The sequence below is a fragment of the Mobula hypostoma genome, chromosome 1 (genome assembly GCF_963921235.1).
Source record: "Mobula hypostoma chromosome 1, sMobHyp1.1, whole genome shotgun sequence".
Classification (NCBI taxonomy): domain Eukaryota; kingdom Metazoa; phylum Chordata; class Chondrichthyes; order Myliobatiformes; family Myliobatidae; genus Mobula; species Mobula hypostoma.
In genome coordinates, this window is record NC_086097.1 from 50,414,596 (window position 1) to 50,435,559 (window position 20,964).

A 20,964-nucleotide genomic window follows, 5' to 3' on the forward strand; every position below is an offset into this window, starting at 1 on the left:
TAATTACGTAAAAAATCTAGCATACATTTACAAATGTTAAAAGTATACATTAATGTTTCAGTTTCTATGTTATTGCTTAAGACTAATAAATGTACTTTATTCATGGATAATACAAAATAGATTAATTTTAACAAGTTTAATAAAAACCTAACCTAATTTTTTTTTCCTGGGACTTACAAGTTGATAGATTGAGCTATTTATATACTGAAAATGTTTCTAATGTTTTTATTTAAAGAGAGTAACTCTATTATAATACTGTTAAAAAATAATTCTGATTCTTTTAAAGTAGTTCCTACAATGCTTACAAACTGGCCTAAAAATTGCCTTTCATATCAGGATTCATAATTATAATCAGTTCTGTGCTACAACACAAATGTATCATATTCACTTAAATAAATAAATAACACGTTTAATAACTTAGATCAACAGTCCCAATTAGAATTCAGCTTGTGCTAACTATCTAACCATCAGAAAATATGGCTTTTGTAATTGTAAAAAGTGGCTTAATTTGAAATAATATGCACCATAAAGCATAAATCATAAGCGCTTATTTTTTTAAATATTGGGAATAAACCTTTAAATTTACACAAATTTTCAATCTTTAGTCAGCGTGGTCTTCTGTGCCCAGATTCACAGTACTGTTGCGATTACACAGAACAAAGTGGAACATTTTCATGTCAAGTCCACAGAGCATCTAGCAAGGAAACAATTCAATACCATTATAGCACATACAACTACTAACACATTGAATTTACAGATTATAATTAAGAACTTTGTAAGACAGCAATGTAAGAACATTTTCCCCTCATTTTATAGTGACAATTCCCTTTTTTCTGAATTACCACATAGAATTGATAAGAGTTCCATTTGAGTGGTAATTCTGAAAATGTAATTAGAAATAGAAGTTGTGATCTTTACTTGGCACCACTAAGGAAGACGTTTCATAAAACTTCTTTGAATCATATTGTTCTGATACAAAAGATTTTAAACTATGAGAAGTAAAAATCCATACAGCTAAGTTTTAAAACTGTAAAAAAAGCTAATTGGTATTAATATATATATTTGTGTATGAAAATATGTACCATTTAAATTTTAACAATTCTGACAAAGAGAACAAATGCAATGAAAGCACCGTAAGCAAAAGGCATCACCTGAACACTGGTGGTGACATTGTTCTTTTTAAAATCTGGTCAGAAAACTTTACAAGAGAGATTTAAAAATTGTACAGGTATCCTAAAATGAAGAAAATTCTAAAACTTAGGACCCGACAATAATCTCCATGATGTGATCAAGCTCAGTTAAATCTGTTTTACAGTTCTGGGCAGAATTTATGGGTGTTGATGTGTGTGATGGCAAGCCATTTAGTAATTCAAATATGACTGGTGTCGTTTTTGGACTGGTCATCAACCCAGACATAACTGAGTCAAGCTCGTGCCAGGAGGTGTCAATATCCGCAAACAAATCATCTATTGTCATGTCTGTGAGAGGGCTAGAGTAATTTGCAAACTCAAAACTCCCGAATACTTGATCCAAGGGCTTTGGACACTCCTTTAGATCCACTTGCTGCTCCTCAGATTCCAACATATTCAGATCATTTTCAAAATGCACTTGAACCAGATCTTTTACAGCACTGGCGTCTTTAACAGAAGCAGCAGCAGCAGAACAAGTAATATTCTCACAAGATGAACAGTTTACCTTGCTTTTAGTAATATTGCTGGTATTACTTGCGGAGGCAGTGGAACTTTCCACATGTTGCTCTTTTATTGGAGTACATAAGAAGTCTGTAGCAACTAGACTATCTGAGGAAGTATGACCTACGTAGAGATCGCTTCCTGTGAAAGCAGTTTGTCCCTGCCAGCTGCAATCTTGTATCATTTCCTCCTGGATCTGTCGCACTGTGTTGGCTATAAGCACTGAGCGACAAAGATTTGGTTCCACCAGCATTTTGCACAGCTGAAGTTTGAACAATGAGATATTTAGAAGTGACTGGCGTTGCAAGTTGTATGGCAAACTAACACTGCTGCCAACAGGATCAAGACAGGCATCCACAGCTTGTTCTTCAGAAAATTTTCGCTTTATCCCTTTTGTCAACATGTTGACCTAAAGAACAAAACAATTAAAGCTCATTCTTCAGAACCAAGTTAAAAACTAATCATAACTTATAGAAGATTCAACTACTTTGATCTATTTTAATCAATACAATTAGAGAATGGGAGGTATGGGGTGAGCATCACTGAGTAGTGTCTGAAAGAAAATTATAGATGGGGGCTTAACATCCAAGGAGACACATTGTATTGAAAGCACAGACAGATAGGCAGAGGGGGTGTGGTGGCTCTGCTGGTAAAAAAATGAAATCAAATCCTTAGAAGGAGATGACATAGGATTAGAAAATGTTAAAAACTTTGTGGGTAGAATTCAGAAACTACAAGTGTAAAAAGACCCTGATGGGACTTATATACAGACCTCTCAATAGTAGCCAGGAGATGGGATACAAATTACAACAGGAGATAGAAAAGGCATGTAATAAGGGCAATGTTGTGATAATCATGGAGAATTTAAATATGAAGGTAGATTGGAAAAATCAGATTGATGCTGGAACCCAAGAGATGGAATTGGTAGGACGGCTTTTTTTTAAAAGAAGCTTATGGTTGAGCCATTGGGGAAAAGTCAATTCTGGACTGGGTGTTGTGTAATGAACCAACTATGATTAAGGAGTTTAAGGTAAGGGAATTATTCAGAGACAATGATCATAATATGATAGAATTCACTCTGCAGTTTGAAAGGAAGCAGCTAAAATCATAAGTATCAGTAATACAGTTAAAGAAAAGGGAATTGCAGAGGCATGAGAGAGGAACTAGCCAAAATTGATTGGAAAGGGTCCCCTGCAGGGATGACAGCAGAACAGCAATGGTTGTAGTTTCTGGGAGCTGTTTGGAAGGCGCATGATAGGTACATCCCAAAGAAAAATGTGTATTCTAAAGGGAGGATGAAACAACCATGGCCGACAAGGGGAAGTCAAAGACAGCATAAAAGCAAAAGACAGGGAATGTAATATAGAAAAAAAAAAGTGGAAAGTTAAAAGATTGGGAATCTTTTAAAAACAAACAGAAGGCAACTAAAAAAGCAGTAAGGAGAGAAAAGATGAAATATGAAAGTAAACTAGTCAATAATATAAGAGGATACAAAGGTTTTTTCAGATATATAAAGAGAGAAAGAGAAGGGAGAGTGTATATTAGACTGGTGGAAAATAATGCTGGATAAGTAATGGGGGACAAAGAAATGGCAGACTAACTTAATACATATTTTGTATTAGTCTTCACTGTGGAAGATGCCAGCAGTAGATCAGAAATTCAAGAATGTCAGGGAGCAAAACTGAGTGTAGTTGCTATTCTCTAAGGAGAAGATGCTTGGAAAGCTGAAAGGTCTGAAAGCAGATAGGCCAGATGGATTATAACCCAGAGTTCGGAAAGGGGTACCTGAAGAGGTTGTGGAGGTATTAGTAATGATCTTCCATGAATTACTAGGTTCTGGAATGGTTCCTGAGGATTGGAACATTACTAATGTCATTCCACTCTTTTAAGAAGGGAGGGAAGCAAAAGAAAGAAAATTACAGGCCAGTTAGCCTGATGTCAGTAGTTGGGAAGATGCTGGAGTCCATTATTAAGGATGAGTAATGAACTCCGACATCTTGGAGGTACTTGGAGGCACATGATAAAGTAGGTCAAAGTCAGCACGGTTTCCTTAAGGGGAAATCTTGACTGACAAATCTTTTGGAATTCTTTGAGGAAGTAACAGGCAGTTTAGGCAAAGGAGAGTCAGTGGATGTTGTTTATTTGGATTTTTAGAAGGCTTTTTTACAAGGAGCCACACATGAGGCTGCTAAACAAGAGCTCACGCGAATACTGGAAAGATTACTAGCATTGATAGATTGGCTGACTGGCAGAACAAGAATGGAAATAAAGGGGCCTTTTCTGGTTGGCTCCCGGTGTTTCAAACAGGTCTGTGTTGGAGCCACTTCTATTCACATTATATGTCAATGATTCTGATGATGGAATTGATGGCTCTGCGTGGAGGGCCGGGTAGTGTTGAGGAAGCAGGGAGTCTGCAGAAAGATCTGTACTGATTAGGAGAATGGGCAAAGAAGTGACAGTGGAATATAGTGCAGGGAAGTCAGATAACACTTGAGTATTGAGTTTTGGACCTCTTATTGAAGAAAGGATGTGCTGGCATTGGGGTGGGTGCATAGGATGTTTATGAGAATGACTCCAGGAATGAAAGGGTTAATGTATGAGGAGTTTGAATGCAAATGTGTTGAAGAACTGTCAACGTTCTACATGTTTTCAAAAAAAAGATAGAACCAATGGTGATTACAGGTCAGTTACTTATCATTGTGGTAGAATGGGGTAAGGTGTGAATTTACTACAAAGCTGAAGTAAAATAAAGTTTGTTCAGTGTAACCCTGCATGCTTTCAATTTGGCTTTTCAACATTTCTCCAACTCTACCATTAGATAACACAATTACAACTGCAACTCCAGAATCACCTTCATTTACTTCTTACTGTTACTTTAATGATCCTCAAAGCCTTCTGCATTGAGCAAACTTTTGGATACCTGCTTATACAGGAGGTGCTCTTGTGAAGTGCCCTGCAACATTTAGCTATCCTAGAGGGATGAATTTAACATCTTATTAATGGAACAAAATGAAACTGAAATTGATTTCAGCGAGAGCCAACTGTGCATTGTAAACTATTTGAGGATGATCAAAAATGGCACATATTGAAAGCATGTAATTTAAATTAGTCTTCAACATGATACTGTGGGAGAAATGATCAGATATTAGTTGTTTAGAATGCAGAGAAGACTGTAAAAATTGTTTATATTGTAGATACAGGAATTACTTTTAACAAACTTCTCAGTGTTTGATACAAAGTTAATTTTAAAGCTTAGTCTTGTATGTAGTTTATTTGGATGCACGAAGTGGTGTTCAATCTGTAGTCATGTTAACTTTTTAAGATTATTCTTTGAATTTGTCAGAGTAAACTGATAATGAACAATAAAAAGCAGAATTGTGTCAGAAATGAGACAAAATATTTTGGGTAAATTTGTGCCATGAATGGAATTAAGTTTGTAGAATATTAAAGCCAGTAGTTTAGTTTTATTGAGCATTTAGAAAAAAAGAGAACTGAAACCTTGGATTTTACATCAGGAGTATGGACATAGAAAACCTAAACGAGTGTCACTTGTTTAATTCAGAGAGATGAAAGAAAATTAGCTTTACCTGAATGAACGGTGGTGGTGCAGGGATTGAGTATCATTATCCTACAACTATCCCTCATTCTCCATTCCCTCACAAATCCCTCGCCTCCCTAGTTCACTCCTGCCCTTGCCACTCCTCTCCCCCACCCTTGCATTTTCTTCTTGCCCTCAAGTCGACTTCTCAGCATCTCCAACTTCCTCTTCTCCTTCCCAAAAACATCCCAACCATTTTCTTCAAAATAAACTCTCTCCACCCTCCCTCAGCAAAGCACATTTCACCTTCACTTTCCCCCCACATCCAAGCCCGCTCTGCACGTACAACTTTCCGCGATTCGTTTACATAGGAACTGTTTGACAAAGTTATTGTTTGCGACTTTATTTTTGAAAAATTAGACAAATGGTAGTAATATGAGGGAAGGGGGCGTGAGAAGCTGCAACAGGACTGCCGGGTGAGTTTAGTATCTGAGCGTGGGGACAGGACCAATTTTTCGCCGAGGCCGGATGTTGCTCCTTTAAGACACTGGCGCCCAGTCCAGTCCAGTCCATTCACATTTATGACGTCGCTGGTAGTACCCACGTGACCGCCGGCCTACGTGGGCAGGCTTCAGGCGGCCTACCAGCGGTGCAATTTACCGCGACAAAAGTTTAAATAAAAGTGAATTTTAAACATGTCGTCAGTGCCAACCACTTCAAAAATCGAAGAGGTCGCAATGCGATCTGTTTCTCACTTCACGCTACTGCGCACTTCCTTTAAAAATATTCCCGAAAACATTTGACTTTAACTCTCCGTTAACGACCGCCATTTTAGATTAACTCACACCTTCCTCACCGAATGACCGTCGAAATAGAAACACTAATAATATGATTAATACATGTTACGCTCCTCCTCGCCTGAATCTAATGCGGAAAACAAAATGAATGAGGCTATAAAGTGGGTGAGATTTCAAACCTGAAATGATGGAAACGGACCACAATCTTTGCCGCCGCGGCAGGAAGCAATGTTCTTTGATTGACAGGTGTGGGAGGCAGGTTGATCAGGTTGCTATGGTTTCAGCGGCGGTTTGATTGACATATACGGAGGTTCTAGCTCCGCCCATAGGGTCAATGTTCTTGTTCAGTCCAATTCGGTGACGTCAGTTCGGAAAGTTGACCAGCCTGTTATATTGCAGTCGCAAGATCCCTCTTGTGTCTGCAGCGGGGAGGTGACAGAGGAAATCTCCAATCATCAGGAAAATCGTCAAGAACACCAGGTAATTCTCCAAAAGCCGGCATGTACTCAGTCGGGAGCACCTTATAAATAAATGGTTTCAAAAAACATCGAAAAGCGTAGGCTTTACGTTCATAAACAATGTCATCATCCATAATTGCGCATAGAATCATAGAATCATGAAGCAAACCAATAAATGAATACATTTCGGAGTTATCTTGTACCTTTGGCCTGGTTGCATTGCTGTGAGTCTCCGCCTCATCCAAAACCCATGTGCATGGAGCTGGACAGTCTCCCATAATTCATTAGGAAGATTTAGATAAAAGCTAATGCGAAATTGTGGACCACTCATTGACCCTCAGAGAGCTGACAAAGTTGGCCCATCGAGGCAGATGAGAAGGCTTGCCATTGGAGTTCAATTTGGCTGTATGGAATCAGATAGATCCATATATACTGAATCAGAATCAGGTTTACTATCACTGACATATGTTGATTTTCTGCAGCAGTGCAGTGCAATACATAAAATATACTATATGAATTGCATTACAGTGTGTGTGTATATGTATGTGTGGTATATATATATATGTGTGTAAATGTAAATAAGTGCAGAAATAGTGAGAAAGTGTTCATGAGTTCCTTTTAGATTCAGAATTCTGATGGAGGGGGAGAAGAAGCCATTCTAAGACATTGAGTGTGTGTCTTCAAGCTTCTGTACCTCCTCTCTGATGGTAATAATCAAAAGAGAGCATGTCCTAGGTGTTCAGGTCCTTAATGGGTGCTACCTTTTTATGCATCTCCTATTGAAGATATCCTCGATGGTGGCAGTGCACATAACTATGTTCCTGGTCGGCAACATTCAGTACCAGAATAATCGTTCTCATCTCTGTACAGAAGAGGGACAAAGAGAAAGTGAGAGACTGGTACCCAATCACATTGCTCAATGGGGATTTCGAGATCATGTGGAAGCTCATGACCAATCAAGTTGAAGTCTGTCCTGGACCTGATGTTCATTCCCATCAGACCTGCAGCAAACCCATCTCTTGGCAGCCTTTTACTACTCAGGGATATGGTAATCCATGCATTGGACTGGAGGACTGAACATTTTCCTAGTCAGCTAGGCATGGTAATGTAGAGGTTAATATAATGCTGCTATATAGTATCAGCTCTAAGATTGGGGTTCAATTCCCGCCGCCACCTGTAAGACGTTTGTACATTCTCCCCATGGGTTTCCTCTGGGTGCTCCGGTTTCCTTCCACATTCCAAAGAATTAGGGTTAGTAAGTTGTGGGCCTGTTATGTTGGCACTGGAAGTGTGGCAACACTTGTGGCTGCCCCCAGCATAGCTTGGACTGTGTTGGTCATTGATGCAAAGCAACACTTTTACTGTATGTTTCAACGTTTCAATGTACATGTGACGAATAAAGCAAACCTTATCTTAATCTCATCATAAGGTTCAACTATCTGCAGGTGCTGGGAATGTGGCTCTGAGGAGCCAAGAGTTCAGAGAGTAGTTCAAGAAAAAAAAAACAGGTATGCAGGCAGTGGTGATCACTTTCAGTCATGGGACAGGACCAGGTCGTCAGATCCAAAGTGATCTTGGTGATGCCATACTTAAAGCAAGTGCAATCATGTGACCTTTTTTGATTTATCTGGAGCTCATAATGGAGCAATTGTGCAGAACCTTATTGTTTCAGTCTTCAGAAGACAATAAATTTGGGGAAATGTGTCTAATGGTTGACTACTTTCTGTATATGTTACATCAACTCATGTAGACACGAGGTGTTGAGGATCAATCTATTTATTCCTGGTGTTGTAAAGGAGGAATATTGCAATGTTTCCTTTGGAACTTTCCTTTCAGAAGAAAGTTTCACGCCCGCTGTTCCTCAGGAGGGGACCTTTGACAAAATTAATCATGCAGTGTCACCACAGCCCTGCAGGAACGGGAGACAGTGGATAAGTGGGGTGACTCTCCGAATGGATTGTCATCTCACCAAGGCTTACGTGATCTTGTTTGTCTGGTTCTCCCTGTCAGATTTTTCGTGCCTGATTGGAATATTGGTTACACCCCACACGCTGCCCTGGAAATGGAAATGTTGCCCGTTTCATTGCGAAGTATTTCTTTGCCAAAATAAAAGTCTTGGAAGACGCAGGGCTGTCTGCGAAGGTGTGTTCTGAACAGCTGCATCGCACAGACTTACACTGAGACAAGTACCAGCTGCTACTGGAAACAATCAGTGCGGTGAATGATGTCTTCTGGTTTTCCCAAAACGCACTGGCACTGCGGAGCAAGCTGTTGTCCACGTGCGGTGTGCTGTGAGCTCCAGAATCACATACTCTGGTACACATTGAAGATGGGTAGAGCCATTGCAACAGTCCCATGGGGAAGTGTAAACACTCCAGCTTGCACACCAATCAGTAAAAAATCTGTATTAAAACCAGTAGCCTATTTGCTCAAGGGTGGTGCAGCTGATAATGTGTTGCCATTGAGTGACTGGTGAAAAAAAAATCACTTGAATATATTAAATCTATTTGATTCTTTTAATGAATAAAATAGCCTTTGCAGTGTTAAAGAAGTTGCATGATGCTCAGCATTTAACAGTCCAGAATCTGCTGAGAAAATAATTGCAGATTTCATGGTGTTCCTACAGGTAAGCTTGTGCCAGCAACTACTGACAAGGAAATTGGTAGTTATAGAGTCATAGAGTTGTACGGTATAGAATAAGCCCATCATGTCTGAGCCAGCCATCTTTACTCATGCCATTTGCCTCTATTAATTTATAACCCTCTATGTCTTGCACATTCAAGTACTTGTCCAAAGCTTTTTGGATGTTGTTACTGTTTCTGTCTTCACCATCTCTGCAATCATTCTATACACCAGCTACTCGTAATGTGAAACATCTCACTCTTCAGGTTCCCCTTAAACCTCCTCCTCAGACCTTAAACCTATGCCTTCTACATAGCTTTAGACACCACTACCATGGGAAACAGACCTTGGCTATCTACTCTATCCATGCCTCTCATTATTTTATTACCTCTATCATGCCATCTCTTGGCCTCCTTCACTCCAGGGGAAATACATCTTAGCTCTACAGTCTCCCTGATAATTGAGGCTTCCAATGTAGTCAGCATCCTTGTGAATCAGTTTTGCAACCCCTCTAGCTTAGTTACAGCTCTCCAGTTTTATGGTGCACAGAACTGCAGACAATACTCCAAGTGCAGCCTAACCAACGTTTTGTATAACTGTAACATGACGGCCCAACTCTTCTATTCAGTCAGACACACAGAAAATGCTGGAGGAACTCAGCAGGTCAGGCAGCATCTATGACCATGAATAAATAGTCAACGTTTCGAGCCAAGATCCTTCATCAGGACTGAAACGGCGACTGCTTATTCATGTCCATGGATACTGCCTGACCTGCTAAGTTCCTCCAGTGTTTTGCGTGTGTTGCTCTGGTTTTCCAGCATCTGGAGAATCAGTGCCCTGGATAATGAAGATGCCACATGCCTTCTTCACCACCCCATCTACCCGTATTCCCACTTTCTGGATCCTGCCATTCATTGGCTATATCCTGTCCTAATTTAGTTTCCCAAAATGTATCGCTTTGCTATTCCAATACCCACTTTCCCAAATGATGTAGATCCTGTTGTAACCTTAAATAACTTCTTCTTGTCCTCTATGTCACCAGTTTCAGTGTAACTTGCAAACTTATTATCCATGCCACCTACATTCCCTTTTAAATCATTATTAATATATACAAGCAATAAAGAATCTAGCACCGATCCCAATGCTCTATGATTTCCAATCAGAAAAGCAATCCTCCACCATCACTCTCTGCCTCCTACCACCAAGCACATGTATCCACTTTGCTAACTCACCCTGAATCCCATGTATTCTAATCTTCCAGACCAGCCACCAAGCGGACCTTCAGCCCTTGCCTTTCCAAATGTAAACAAACCCTGCCCCTCAGAATCCCTTTCAATAATTTTCCTAAGTGATGCAAGGTTCACTGGCCTGTAGTTCCCTGGATTATTCATGTTGGCCTTCTTAAATAATATCACAACATAATAATAATGTAGGTCGCATCCGGAATTTTTCCGGGTAGCGGACGACTTCCTCCCATGCCGTTCTGCCATAGCTGGAATTCGCGTACAAGGCAAGTTACAGCGGTGGTTTGCCATTGCCTTCTGCCAGGTGAGTATTTTTTCAAAGAGATCACCAGCTCTTAACCCCGCATGGATGGAAAGCGTGCCAGGGGGAGCCAGCTGGGATTGAACTTCAGAACCTCCGCTCTGCAGTCCAGCGCTGATGCCACTACGCCACGACATTAACTGACATTAAATCTTCTGGTACCTTAGCTGTGCTAATGAAAATACAAAAGCCTCTACTGTGGCCTCACACTCTTTTCTCCTGCTTTCCATGGCATCCTAAAATACACCTGATCAGGTCCTGGGGATTATCTGCCTTAATGCAGTTCAAAAATTCTAACACTTCTTCCTTTGTAATGTTGATATACTCCAGGATATCACTCTTCATTCCCTGAGTTCCCTAGTTTCCATGTCCTTAACTGCTGTAAATACAGATATGTATTCACCCGAGACCTCACCCATCCAGTGGTTCCACACATAGACAACCACACTGACCCTCCAGGAAACCTGCTGTTGCAAAACACAAGTTGCTGGCTGGACACAGAGAATGCTGAAAACACTCAGCAGGTTAAGCAGCATCTGTAGTGAGAAAAAAACAGAGAGATAATGACCTGTGCTTTGTGGATGCTGTTTGACCTGCTGATTATGACCAGTGTTTTCTGTACATTTCAGGTTTCCAGGTATAGTTTCTGGAGACTGACACCACTCCACCAGTTGTTGCACAGAGGATTGTCTGCTGAGCAGCTCGGAGTTTTTGCTGCAGCTGTAGTTTGGGTCAGAAGGGGAATGGTTTGGCAGGGCTACATACCAATTGCTGAACTAAACTATCAACCTTTTAATCTACTGCTTGGTGATGAAGCAGATTCTTCTATCTGGAATGTCCTAGCCTCTGCAGTGCAGGGGTGGCGGGGAGTGGAATCTCTGTGGCCAACAATTCAGGTTTCGCCAAGATTTTTTGGTGTACCTGGACTGAGATTGTGGGAAGGAACAGATTCTCTGGCTAATTCTGGGACATAGGAAATGGTGTGGGCTTCAGGTAGCAGAAATCACCCTAAATATTTTTATTTCCTTTATATTACCATTTATATTTATTCGTTGGTTAGAGACAAAAAATGTAATGATTAACATGGAGCAGCTGAAAATATCAGACACTCTAGTATATCATGCATGAATTAATGAATTATATTATGCATAGCCATTAGGCAAGGTTACCTGCTCATGGAGGGAGATTGAAAATCTGGCTGGCCAGTTCTGCAACAATCACCTCTTACTCAATGTCAGCAAGACTAAGGAACTGAGTATTGACTTCAGGAGGTCCATAAGCTAGTCCTTATTGGGGGATCAGAAGTGGAGAATGTCAGCAACTTTAAATTCCTCCGTGTTACCATTTAAGAGGATCTATCCTGGGTCCAGCACATAAGTATAATTATGGAGAAAGCACAACAGCACCTCTACTTTCTTTGGAGTTTGCAAAGATTTGGCATGACATCTATAACTTTGACTAACTTCTGCAGATATGTAACGGAGAGTATATTGACTGGCTGCATCTCAGCCTGGTATGGAAACAGCAAAGCCGGTGAAACAGAAAATCCTGCCAAAAGTAGTGGATACAGACCAGTCCATCACAGGTAAAGCACTCCCCACCCCTGAGCACATTTACACAGAGCGTTTTCGAAGGAAAGCAGCGTCCATCATCAGTGACTCTCACCACCCTGTTCGTGCTCTCTTCTCACTGCTACCATCAGGAAGGTGGTACAGGAGTTTCAAGACTCGCACCACCAGGTTCAGGAACAGTTATTACCTCTGAACCAGAGGGGATAACTTCACTCAACTTCACTTGGCCCATCATTGAAATGTACCCACAACCTATTGACTCACTTTCAAGGACTCTTCATCTCATGTGCTCAATATTTATTTATTTTTTATTATAATATTCTTTCTTTTTGTATTTGCACAGCTTGTTGTCTTTTGCACGTTGGTCGTCTGACCTGTTGGTGCAGACTTTCATTGATTCTATTATGGTTATTGGATTTACTGAGTGTGTCCACAGGGTTGTGTATTGTGTATGGTGACAAGTATGGACTTTGATAATACATTTACTTTGAACCTTTCAGAAACAGTTCCTGCTCAAAATTCAAATCAAGCAGGTAGTGATATTTGATTAGACTGTGAGAGTTACAGAGCAGGCTGTGAAACACAACAATTTTTTTTCCCAGGACAGCCCAAGTGAAGTTACCAAAATATTTGTACTTAACATGGAAGTGTGCTGCCTGAGAATTTTAGGATTATTTCTGTACTGTTTGTAACATATTGTTTGAAAGTGACTAGATGGACAGACAGATGGGCAAATCAACAAACAGACAGGTTTCTTTAAGCATCGCGTGATCATGTGTGTGTGGAGGCATGGGAGATGGGTGAAGTCTTAATACTTCTCACATGTACAGTACTTACCATGAAGAAAGTCTTGGAAAGTAGGGAATTCAGAGAAGATGATGATGATAGCCATATCAATATGACGGTGTTGGCAGTCTTGAATAAATCCCCGGGACATTGTGAGAAATAAGCAAAGAAATAGCAGGGGGGCCTGGCAGAGACTTTTTTTAAATCTTTCTTAGTCACAGGTGAGGTACCAGAAGAAGGTTGAAAGAGGGCTAATGTTATGCCTTTATTTAAGAAGGGCTGTAAAAATAAGCCAGGGAGCTACAGGATGGCAAACTTGAGAGGCAGGACTGATCTGCATTTGGAAAGGCGAGGACTGGTCAACGTGGCTCTCTGCATGCAAACTCAAGGCTCACAAATTTAATTGAGTGTTTTGAAGAGGTGACAGAACATTGACACAGGCAGGCCGATAGGTGTTGTTTGCATGAAGACTTTTTCAAGATCTTGTGTGGTAGACTGATCCAGAAGATGAATCACACTGAATCCAGGGTGAGTTAGCTAATTGGATATGAAATGGACTTAGTAGATGGAGTCAGAGAGAGGTAATAGTAAAGGTTGGTTATTCATATTGGAGGTCTGTGACCAGTGGTATGCAACAGGGATCAAACCTAGGTCCACTGGTTGTCATATAAATTACAACAGGATCTGGAGAGTGGACAAGGGAATGACAGATGGAATTTAATTTAGAGAAGTGCAAAGTGATGATGCTTTGTGGAAAGTTAAATCAGGGCAGGACTTGCATAGTAATGTCAAAGCCCTGTGAAGGGTTGTAGAACAGAGAGACCTGAAGATACAATATTTGTAGTAATTCCCTGGAGATGGCAATACAGGTGACTAAGGCTACGTCGGCACTACGCCGGATAATTTTGAAAACGCCGGTTTCGAGTAAAAACGACAGGCGTACACACTAAGCGTTTTTCAAAATATCTCTGTCCACACTAACACAGATATTTGGGCGAATCTCCTCTACTGGGCACATGCAGGACACACAGAAAACAAGCGAAGAGGAAACGGTATACTTAGTGCACGTTTGTCCAGTTACAGAGTAGAAAAACTTAAAAGGAATTGCTCTTGGCTCTCACACAGGAGGACTTAAAACTTAAAAAAACAAATACCGGAGCGTATGGAGGCAACCTACAGGGAGTTCACGGACAGTATGACCCGGCTGACGACGAACATTGAAAAACTGACTAACTCTGTTGCATTAATAAAGCACCTTGTTAAATGTATAAAACATGTCTACATCAGTGTTATCTTGTATTTCCATACAATGTTACATTAGGCTGTTACACATCTATTGTCAGAGAAGTACTTGCATAAATAGGTAAACCACCTTCATGCAAACAAGGACAGAAAACAGGGCAAAGTGAGTATACTTATTTATTCAGTAAGCTATGGGTCAAAGTATTTGGTGAGTACATTTCAAACGCTTCTGGCTTCAGTCTCGTTGCCATCTGTTCTGAAATTGTTAGGTTCTGCGAAGTGCGGAATCAAATATCGCTGCGATGATTGTATGCTCTAGTATCAATTGTTTGGCGACAATAAAGTAGTAATAATAAGAAGAAGAAAACAATGAAATGCCGCGCTGCTGCCATCTGTTCCGGCACGTCACGACAGCAGTTTTAAAAAGCTCCGGTTACCCCATACACACTGCAACGGATATTAGGCATTTTCAGATTTATTCACTCTGGAGACTGTTTCTGAAAGTCTTCATTTTCGGGGGATGAAAACGCCGTTTTAGTGTGGACAGAGGGTCAAAACGAAGAGAAAAATCTTCATTTTCAAAATTACCCGGCGTAGTGTGGACGTAGTAGAAGTAAAACTGAGCAACAAGGAAGGTGTAACTGGGGGATATAAAAATAAAAGTCTTTATTCACACAGCAAATATCTGGGGGGGTGTGTAGAGAGTCCAAGAGATTCTCACTTTCCTGTCACAAATTTTTATACTTCTTCACCACAAAGATACAGTACAGTATCATGAAATGATTAACTACAGTTTCAATTGCTATAAGTAGTAGGTTAGCATGGCGGTTAGGCGGTTAGCGTAATGCTGTTGTAACACCAGTGACCCGGCTGTCTGTAAGGAGTTTGCATGTTCTTCCCGTGATTGTGTGTGGTTTCCTCCGAGTGCTTCGGTTTCCTCCCATATTCCAAAGGCATATGTGTTAGCTGGGTGATGTGAGCTTGTTACCATGCTATATCTCTAAATTAAATTAACTTTAATCTTTGGAATATAGTAAGGTACATGCAGCGCCTGTTGTAAATATACGACGGTATAAGATCCCGGTAAAGGGTCCCAGCCCGAAAAATCGACTGTTTGTGCATTTCTATAGATGCTGCCTAACCTGCTGAGTTCCTCCGGCATTTTGTCTGTGTTGCTTTGGATTTCCAGCATCTGCAGAATTTCTTGTGTTTATCACTTGGAATACTTTGTGCATTTCTGATCTAGCAGTATCTCTTTGACTATTTAATACTGGTGTCTGTTTGAAAAGCCTCAGTATAAACTCCAGACAACTAAAGTATACCCATTTTGTTACAGTGTGGAAGGATGGCTCCATGAATATGCAACTGATCAAAAGGTTAAGTAACAAAATATCTCTGTCCTGAACTGTGCCTTAAGTGGAAGAGATACACCTTCAATGATGTGCCTATAGCAGAAACATTCATCCATTGTCTTTCCCTATGTCTCAATGGGTCGCAGAATATCTCACACTCAAGGATTGGCTTCAATAGCCACAAAGTATCAGTTGGAAGTCAAACTGTATACAGGTTTTATTTTCTGGAGACTGGTTCTCATTTACTTCATTCTTAATTATGTTATCCATAATGGCATAACCCCAGAATGATCTTTAACATACCTTATGCTAATGTTCATTGGACAGGCATTGAGTGTAAGAGTACGGACATCATCCTCCAGCTATAAAAGGAGCTGTAAACACCACGGAGTATTTTGTTCATTTTTGGTCACCATACTATAGGAAGGATGTTAATAGGCCGGAGAGTGCAGAAACGATTCATAAAGATATTGCCAGGACTGGGGGAGCTTAATTTATGTGGAGAGACTGAAGAAACTAAGATTATATTTATTTATCACATGTACATCAGAACGTACAATGAAACTGGGACTGTTTTCCCTGGAGAGAAGGAGGCTCAGAGGTGACCTTATAAAGGCTTATAAAATCATGAGGGCCATAGATAAGGTGGATGCTCACACTTTTTCCTAGGGTAGGGAACAGTAAAAACTGGAAAATGTGGGCTTAAGGTGAGAAATGAAAGCTTTACAGAGGACCAGAGAAGCAAGATTTTCATTCAGAGGGTGCTGGGCACATGGAACAAGCTGCCAAAGGAAATGGTAGATGTGGGTGCAATCACAATAAGACATTAGGACAGATATATGGATAGGAAAGGTTTAGAAAGACATGGACCAAATACAGAAAAATGGGACTGACTCAAGAAGGCACGTTGGTTGGCACAGATTGGGATTGCTGGGTTCCGGCAAACTAGCAACAGAGGGCTGAAGGCAGTGTGGACAGGGCCAACGAACTTAACCTGTTCTTTAACAGATTTGACATTGTGGTCCCTGCCCATCCCCCACATGAGTCATCTGTTGTCGGCCCCCAACCAACACATATTCCACTCTCCCCTCCTACCCCTCCTCACAGTCCCCAACCCTGCTCTCATGACTATACCCCTTCCCCACAGAAAACCACCACGGTGGGGTTCACAGCTGAACAGGTGAGAAGACAGCTGAAACATCTCAAACCCAAGCAAGGCTGCAGGACCGGATGGTATCAGTACCAGGGTGCTCAAAGCCTGTGCCCCTCAGCTATGTGGAGTACTTCGCGATGACTTCAACCTGAGCCTGAGGCTCTGAAGGGCTCCTGTGCTGTGGAAGACGTCCTGCCAAGACACCGCGCCCCAGCGGCCTCAATGACTACAGACCGGTGACATTGACCTCCCACATCATGAAGACCCTGGAGAGACTTGTTCTGGAGCTGCTCCGGCCTATGGTCAGGCCACACTTAGATCCCCTCCAGTTCACTTAACCAGCCCTGACTAGGAGTTGAGGATGCCATTGTCTACCTGCTGAACCGTGTCTACGCCCACCTGGACAAGCCAGCGAGCACTGTGAGGGTCATGTTTTTTGACTTCTCCAGTGCGTTCAACACCATCCGCCCTGCTCTGCTGGGGGAGAAGCTGACAGCGATGCAGGTGGATGCTTTCCTGGTGTCATGGATTTTTGATTACCTGACTGGCAGACCACAGTACGTGTGCTTGCAACACTGTGTGTCTGACGGAGTGATCAGCAGCACTGGGGCTCCACAGGGGACTGTCTTGTCTCCCTTTCTCTTCACCACTTACACCTCGGACTTCAACTACTGCACAGAGTCTTGTCATCTTCAGAAGTTTTCTGATGACTCTGCCATAGTTGGATGCATCAGCAAGGGAGATGAGGCTGAGTACAGGGCTACGGTAGGAAACTTTGTCACATGGTGTGAGCAGAATTATCTGCAGCTTAATGTGAAAAAGACTAAGGAGCTGGTGGTAGACCTGAGGAGAGCTATGGTACCGGTGACCCCTGTTTCCATCCAGGGGGTCAGTGTGGAATGCCAGGCAGGATGTTGGAATGCTCCTCTTGCAGGATGTGGGAAGTCAGGGAGCCCTCCGGTGTCCCTGACAACGACACCTGCAGGAAGTGCATCCAGCTGCAGCTCCTGACAAACCGCGTTAGGGAACTGGAGCAGGAGCTGGATGACCTGCGGATCATTCGGGAGAATGAGGAGATTATAGATTGTAGCTACAGGGAGGTAGTTACGCCAAAGGAGCAGAGGACAGGAAATTGGGTCACTGTCAGGCGAGGGAAGAGGAAAGGGCAGGCAGAGCAGGGTTCCCCTGTGGCCGTTCCCCTCAACAACAAGTATACCGCATTGGATACTGTTGGGGGGGATGACTTACCTGGGACTAGCTGCAGTAGCCGAATCTCTGGCACTGAGTCTGGCTCTGCAGTGCAGAAGGGAGGGGGGAAAAGAGGAGAGCGGTAGTGATAGGGGACTCGATAGTTAGAGGTGCAGATAGAAGGTTCTGTGGTCGTGACAGAGAATCCAGGATGGTTTGTTGCCTCCCAGGTGCCAGGGTCAAGGATGTCTCTGATCGATTGCATGACATTCTGAAGTGGGAGGGTGACCAGCCAGATGTCGTGGTGCATATCGGTACCAATGACATAGCAAGGAAGAGTGAAGAGGTCCTGGACAGTGAGTATAGAGAGCTTGGTAGGAAGTTGAAAAGCAGGACCTCAAAGGTGGTAATCTCAGGATTGCTATCTGTGCTAGGTGCCAGTGAGGGTAGGAATAGGATGCTCTGGAGGATGAACAAGTGGCTGAGGAACTGGTGTTGGGGGCAGGGTTTCAGATTTCAGGATCATTGGGACCTCTTCTGGGGCAGGTGGGACCTATACAAGAGAGACGGGTTACACTTGAACCACAGGGGGACCAATATCCTTTCAGGGAGGTTTGTTAGTGCTATTGGGGAGGCTATTGTGGTGGTAAAGATCTTCTGAGATGTATATATTTCAATGCTAGGAGTATTGCGGGGAAGGCGGATGAGTTGAGGGCGTGGATTGACACGTGGAATTATGATGTTGTAGCAATTAGTGAAACTTGGCTACAGGAGGGGCAGGACTGGCAGCTTAATATTCCAGGGTTCCGATGTTTCAGATGTGATCGAGGCAGAGGAATGAAAGGTGGGGGGGTGGCATTGCTTGTTAGGGAAAATATTACAGCAGTGCTCAGGCAGGACAGATTAGAGGGCTTGTCTACTGAGTCCTTATGGGTGGAGCTGAGAAACAGGAAAGGTATGGCCACATTAGTGGGATTGTATTACAGACCACCCAATAGTCAACGAGACTTGGAAGAGCAAATCTGCAGAGAGATAGCAGGCAACTGCAGGAAACATAAAGTTGTGGTGGTAGGGGATTTTAATTTTCCATACATTGATTGGGACTCCCATACTGTTAGGGGTCTAGATGGTTTAGAGTTTGTAAAATGTGTTCAGGAAAGTCTTCTAAATCAATACATAAAGGGACCAACTAGAGGGGATGCAATATTGGATCTCCTGTTAGGAAACGAATTAGGGCAAGTGACAGAAGTCTGTGTAGGGGAGCACTTTGGTTCCAGTGATCATAACACCATTAGTTTCAATTTGATCATGGACAAGGATAGATCTGGTCCTAGGGTTGAGGTTCTGAACTGGAAGAAGGCCAAATTTGAAGAAATGAGAAAGGATCTAAAAAGCGTGGATTGGGACAGGTTGTTCTCTGGCAAAGATGTGATTGGTAGGTGGGAAGCCTTCAAAGGGGAAATTTTGAGAGTGCAGAGTTTGTATGTTCCTGTCAGGATTAAAGACAAATTGAATAGGAATAAGGAACCTTGGTTCTCAAGGGATATTGCAACTCTGATAAAGAAGAAGAAGAGGGAGTTGTATGAAATGTATAGGAAACAGGGGGTAAATCAGGTGCTTGAGGAGTATAAGAAGTGCAAGAAAATACTTAAGAAGGAAATCAGGAGGGCAAAAAGAAGACATGAGGTTGCCTTGGCAGTCAAAGTGAAGGATAATCCAAAGAGCTTTTACAAGTATATTACGAGCAAAAGGATTGTAAGGGATAAAATTGGTCCTCTTGAAGATCAGAGTGGTCGGCTTTGTGCAGAACCAAAGGAAATGGGGGAGATCTTAAATAGGTTTTTTGCATCTGTATTTACTAAGGAAGCTGGCATGAAATCTATGGAATTGAGGGAATCAAGTAGTGAGACCATGGAAACTGTACAGATTGAAAAGGAGGAGGTGCTTGCTGTCTTGAGGAAAATTAAAGTGGAGAAATCTCCGGGACCTGACAGAGTGTTCCCTCGGACCTTGAAGGAGACTAGTGTTGAAATTGCGAGGGCTCTGGCAGAAATATTTAAAATGTCGCTGTCTATGGGTGAAGTGCCGGAGGATTGGAGAATGGCTCATGTTGTTCCGTTGTTTAAAAAAGGATCGAAAAGTAATCCGGGAAATTATAGGCCGGTGAGTTTAACGTCAGTAGTAGGTAAGTTATTGGAGGGAGTACTAAGAGACAGAATCTACAAGCATTTGGATAGACAGGGGCTTATTAGGGAGAGTCAACATGGCTTTGTGCGTGGTAGGTCATGTTTGACCAATCTGTTGGAGTTTTTCGAGGAGGTTACCAGGAAAGTGGATGAAGGGAAGGCAGTGGATATTGTCTACATAGACTTCAGTAAGGCCTTTGACAAGGTCCCGCATGGGAGGTTAGTTAGGAAAATTCAGTCGCTAGGTATACATGGAGAGGTGGTAAATTGGATTAGACATTGGCTCGATGGAAGAAGCCAGAGAGTGGTGGTAGAGAATTACTTCTCTGAGTGGAGGCCTGTGACTAGTGGTGTGCCACAGGGATCAGTGCTGGGTCCATTGTTATTTGTCATCTATATCAATGATCTAGATGATAATGTGGTAAATTGGATCAGCAAGTTTGCTGATGATACAAAGATTGGAGGTGTAGTAGACAGTGAGGAATGTTTTCAGAGCCTGCAGAGGGACTTGGACCAGCTGGAAAAATAGGCTGAAAAATGGCAGATGGAGTTTAATACAGACAAGTGTGAGGTATTGCACGTTGGAAGGACAAACCAACCTAGAACATACAGGGTTAATGGTAAGGCACTGAGGAGTGCAGTGGAACAGAGGGATCTGGGAATACAGATACAAAATTCCCTAAAAGTGTCGTCACAGGTAGATAGGGTCGTAAAGAGAGCTTTTGGTACATTGGCCTTTATTAATCAAAGTATTGAGTATAAGAGCTGGAATGTTATGATGAGGTTGTATAAGGCATTGGTGAGGCCGAATCTGGAGTATTGTGTTTGGTTTTGG

The 20,964-nt window shown here is 42.0% G+C and overlaps 1 protein-coding gene and 1 long non-coding RNA gene across 3 annotated transcripts in view; one reads left to right on the forward strand and one right to left on the reverse strand.

Moving 5' to 3' along the window:
* cdca4 (cell division cycle associated 4) lies at nucleotides 1-6,327 on the reverse strand. 2 transcript variants are annotated; one of them, XM_063048419.1, is made up of 3 exons: nucleotides 6,206-6,327; nucleotides 1,696-2,100; nucleotides 9-694 (listed from the first exon to the last, which is right to left on the reverse strand). In XM_063048419.1, the coding sequence occupies exons 2-3, from the start codon at nucleotides 2,092-2,094 to the stop codon at nucleotides 602-604; spliced, it is 492 nt and encodes a 163-aa protein (XP_062904489.1). In that variant the 5' UTR covers nucleotides 2,095-2,100; nucleotides 6,206-6,327; the 3' UTR covers nucleotides 9-601. The 2 variants fall into 2 exon arrangements, with proteins under 2 accessions (XP_062904480.1, XP_062904489.1); XM_063048410.1 differs by having other exon boundaries at nucleotides 1-2,100.
* A 79-nt stretch (nucleotides 6,328-6,406) lies between these two features.
* The window catches only part of LOC134346794 (uncharacterized), a 153,000-nt gene continuing 138,442 nt past the window's right edge, over nucleotides 6,407-20,964 (forward strand). Inside the window, exon 1 of the long non-coding RNA XR_010018033.1 lies at nucleotides 6,407-6,506. This is a non-coding gene — a long non-coding RNA (uncharacterized LOC134346794). The remainder of the gene's footprint in view (nucleotides 6,507-20,964) is intronic.

What these genes read in the sequence shown, in the direction of transcription:
- cdca4 (XM_063048410.1), bottom strand. Translation starts at nt 2,094, where the DNA reads ATGTTGACAAAAGGGATAAAGCGAAAATTTTCTGAAGAACAAGCTGTG.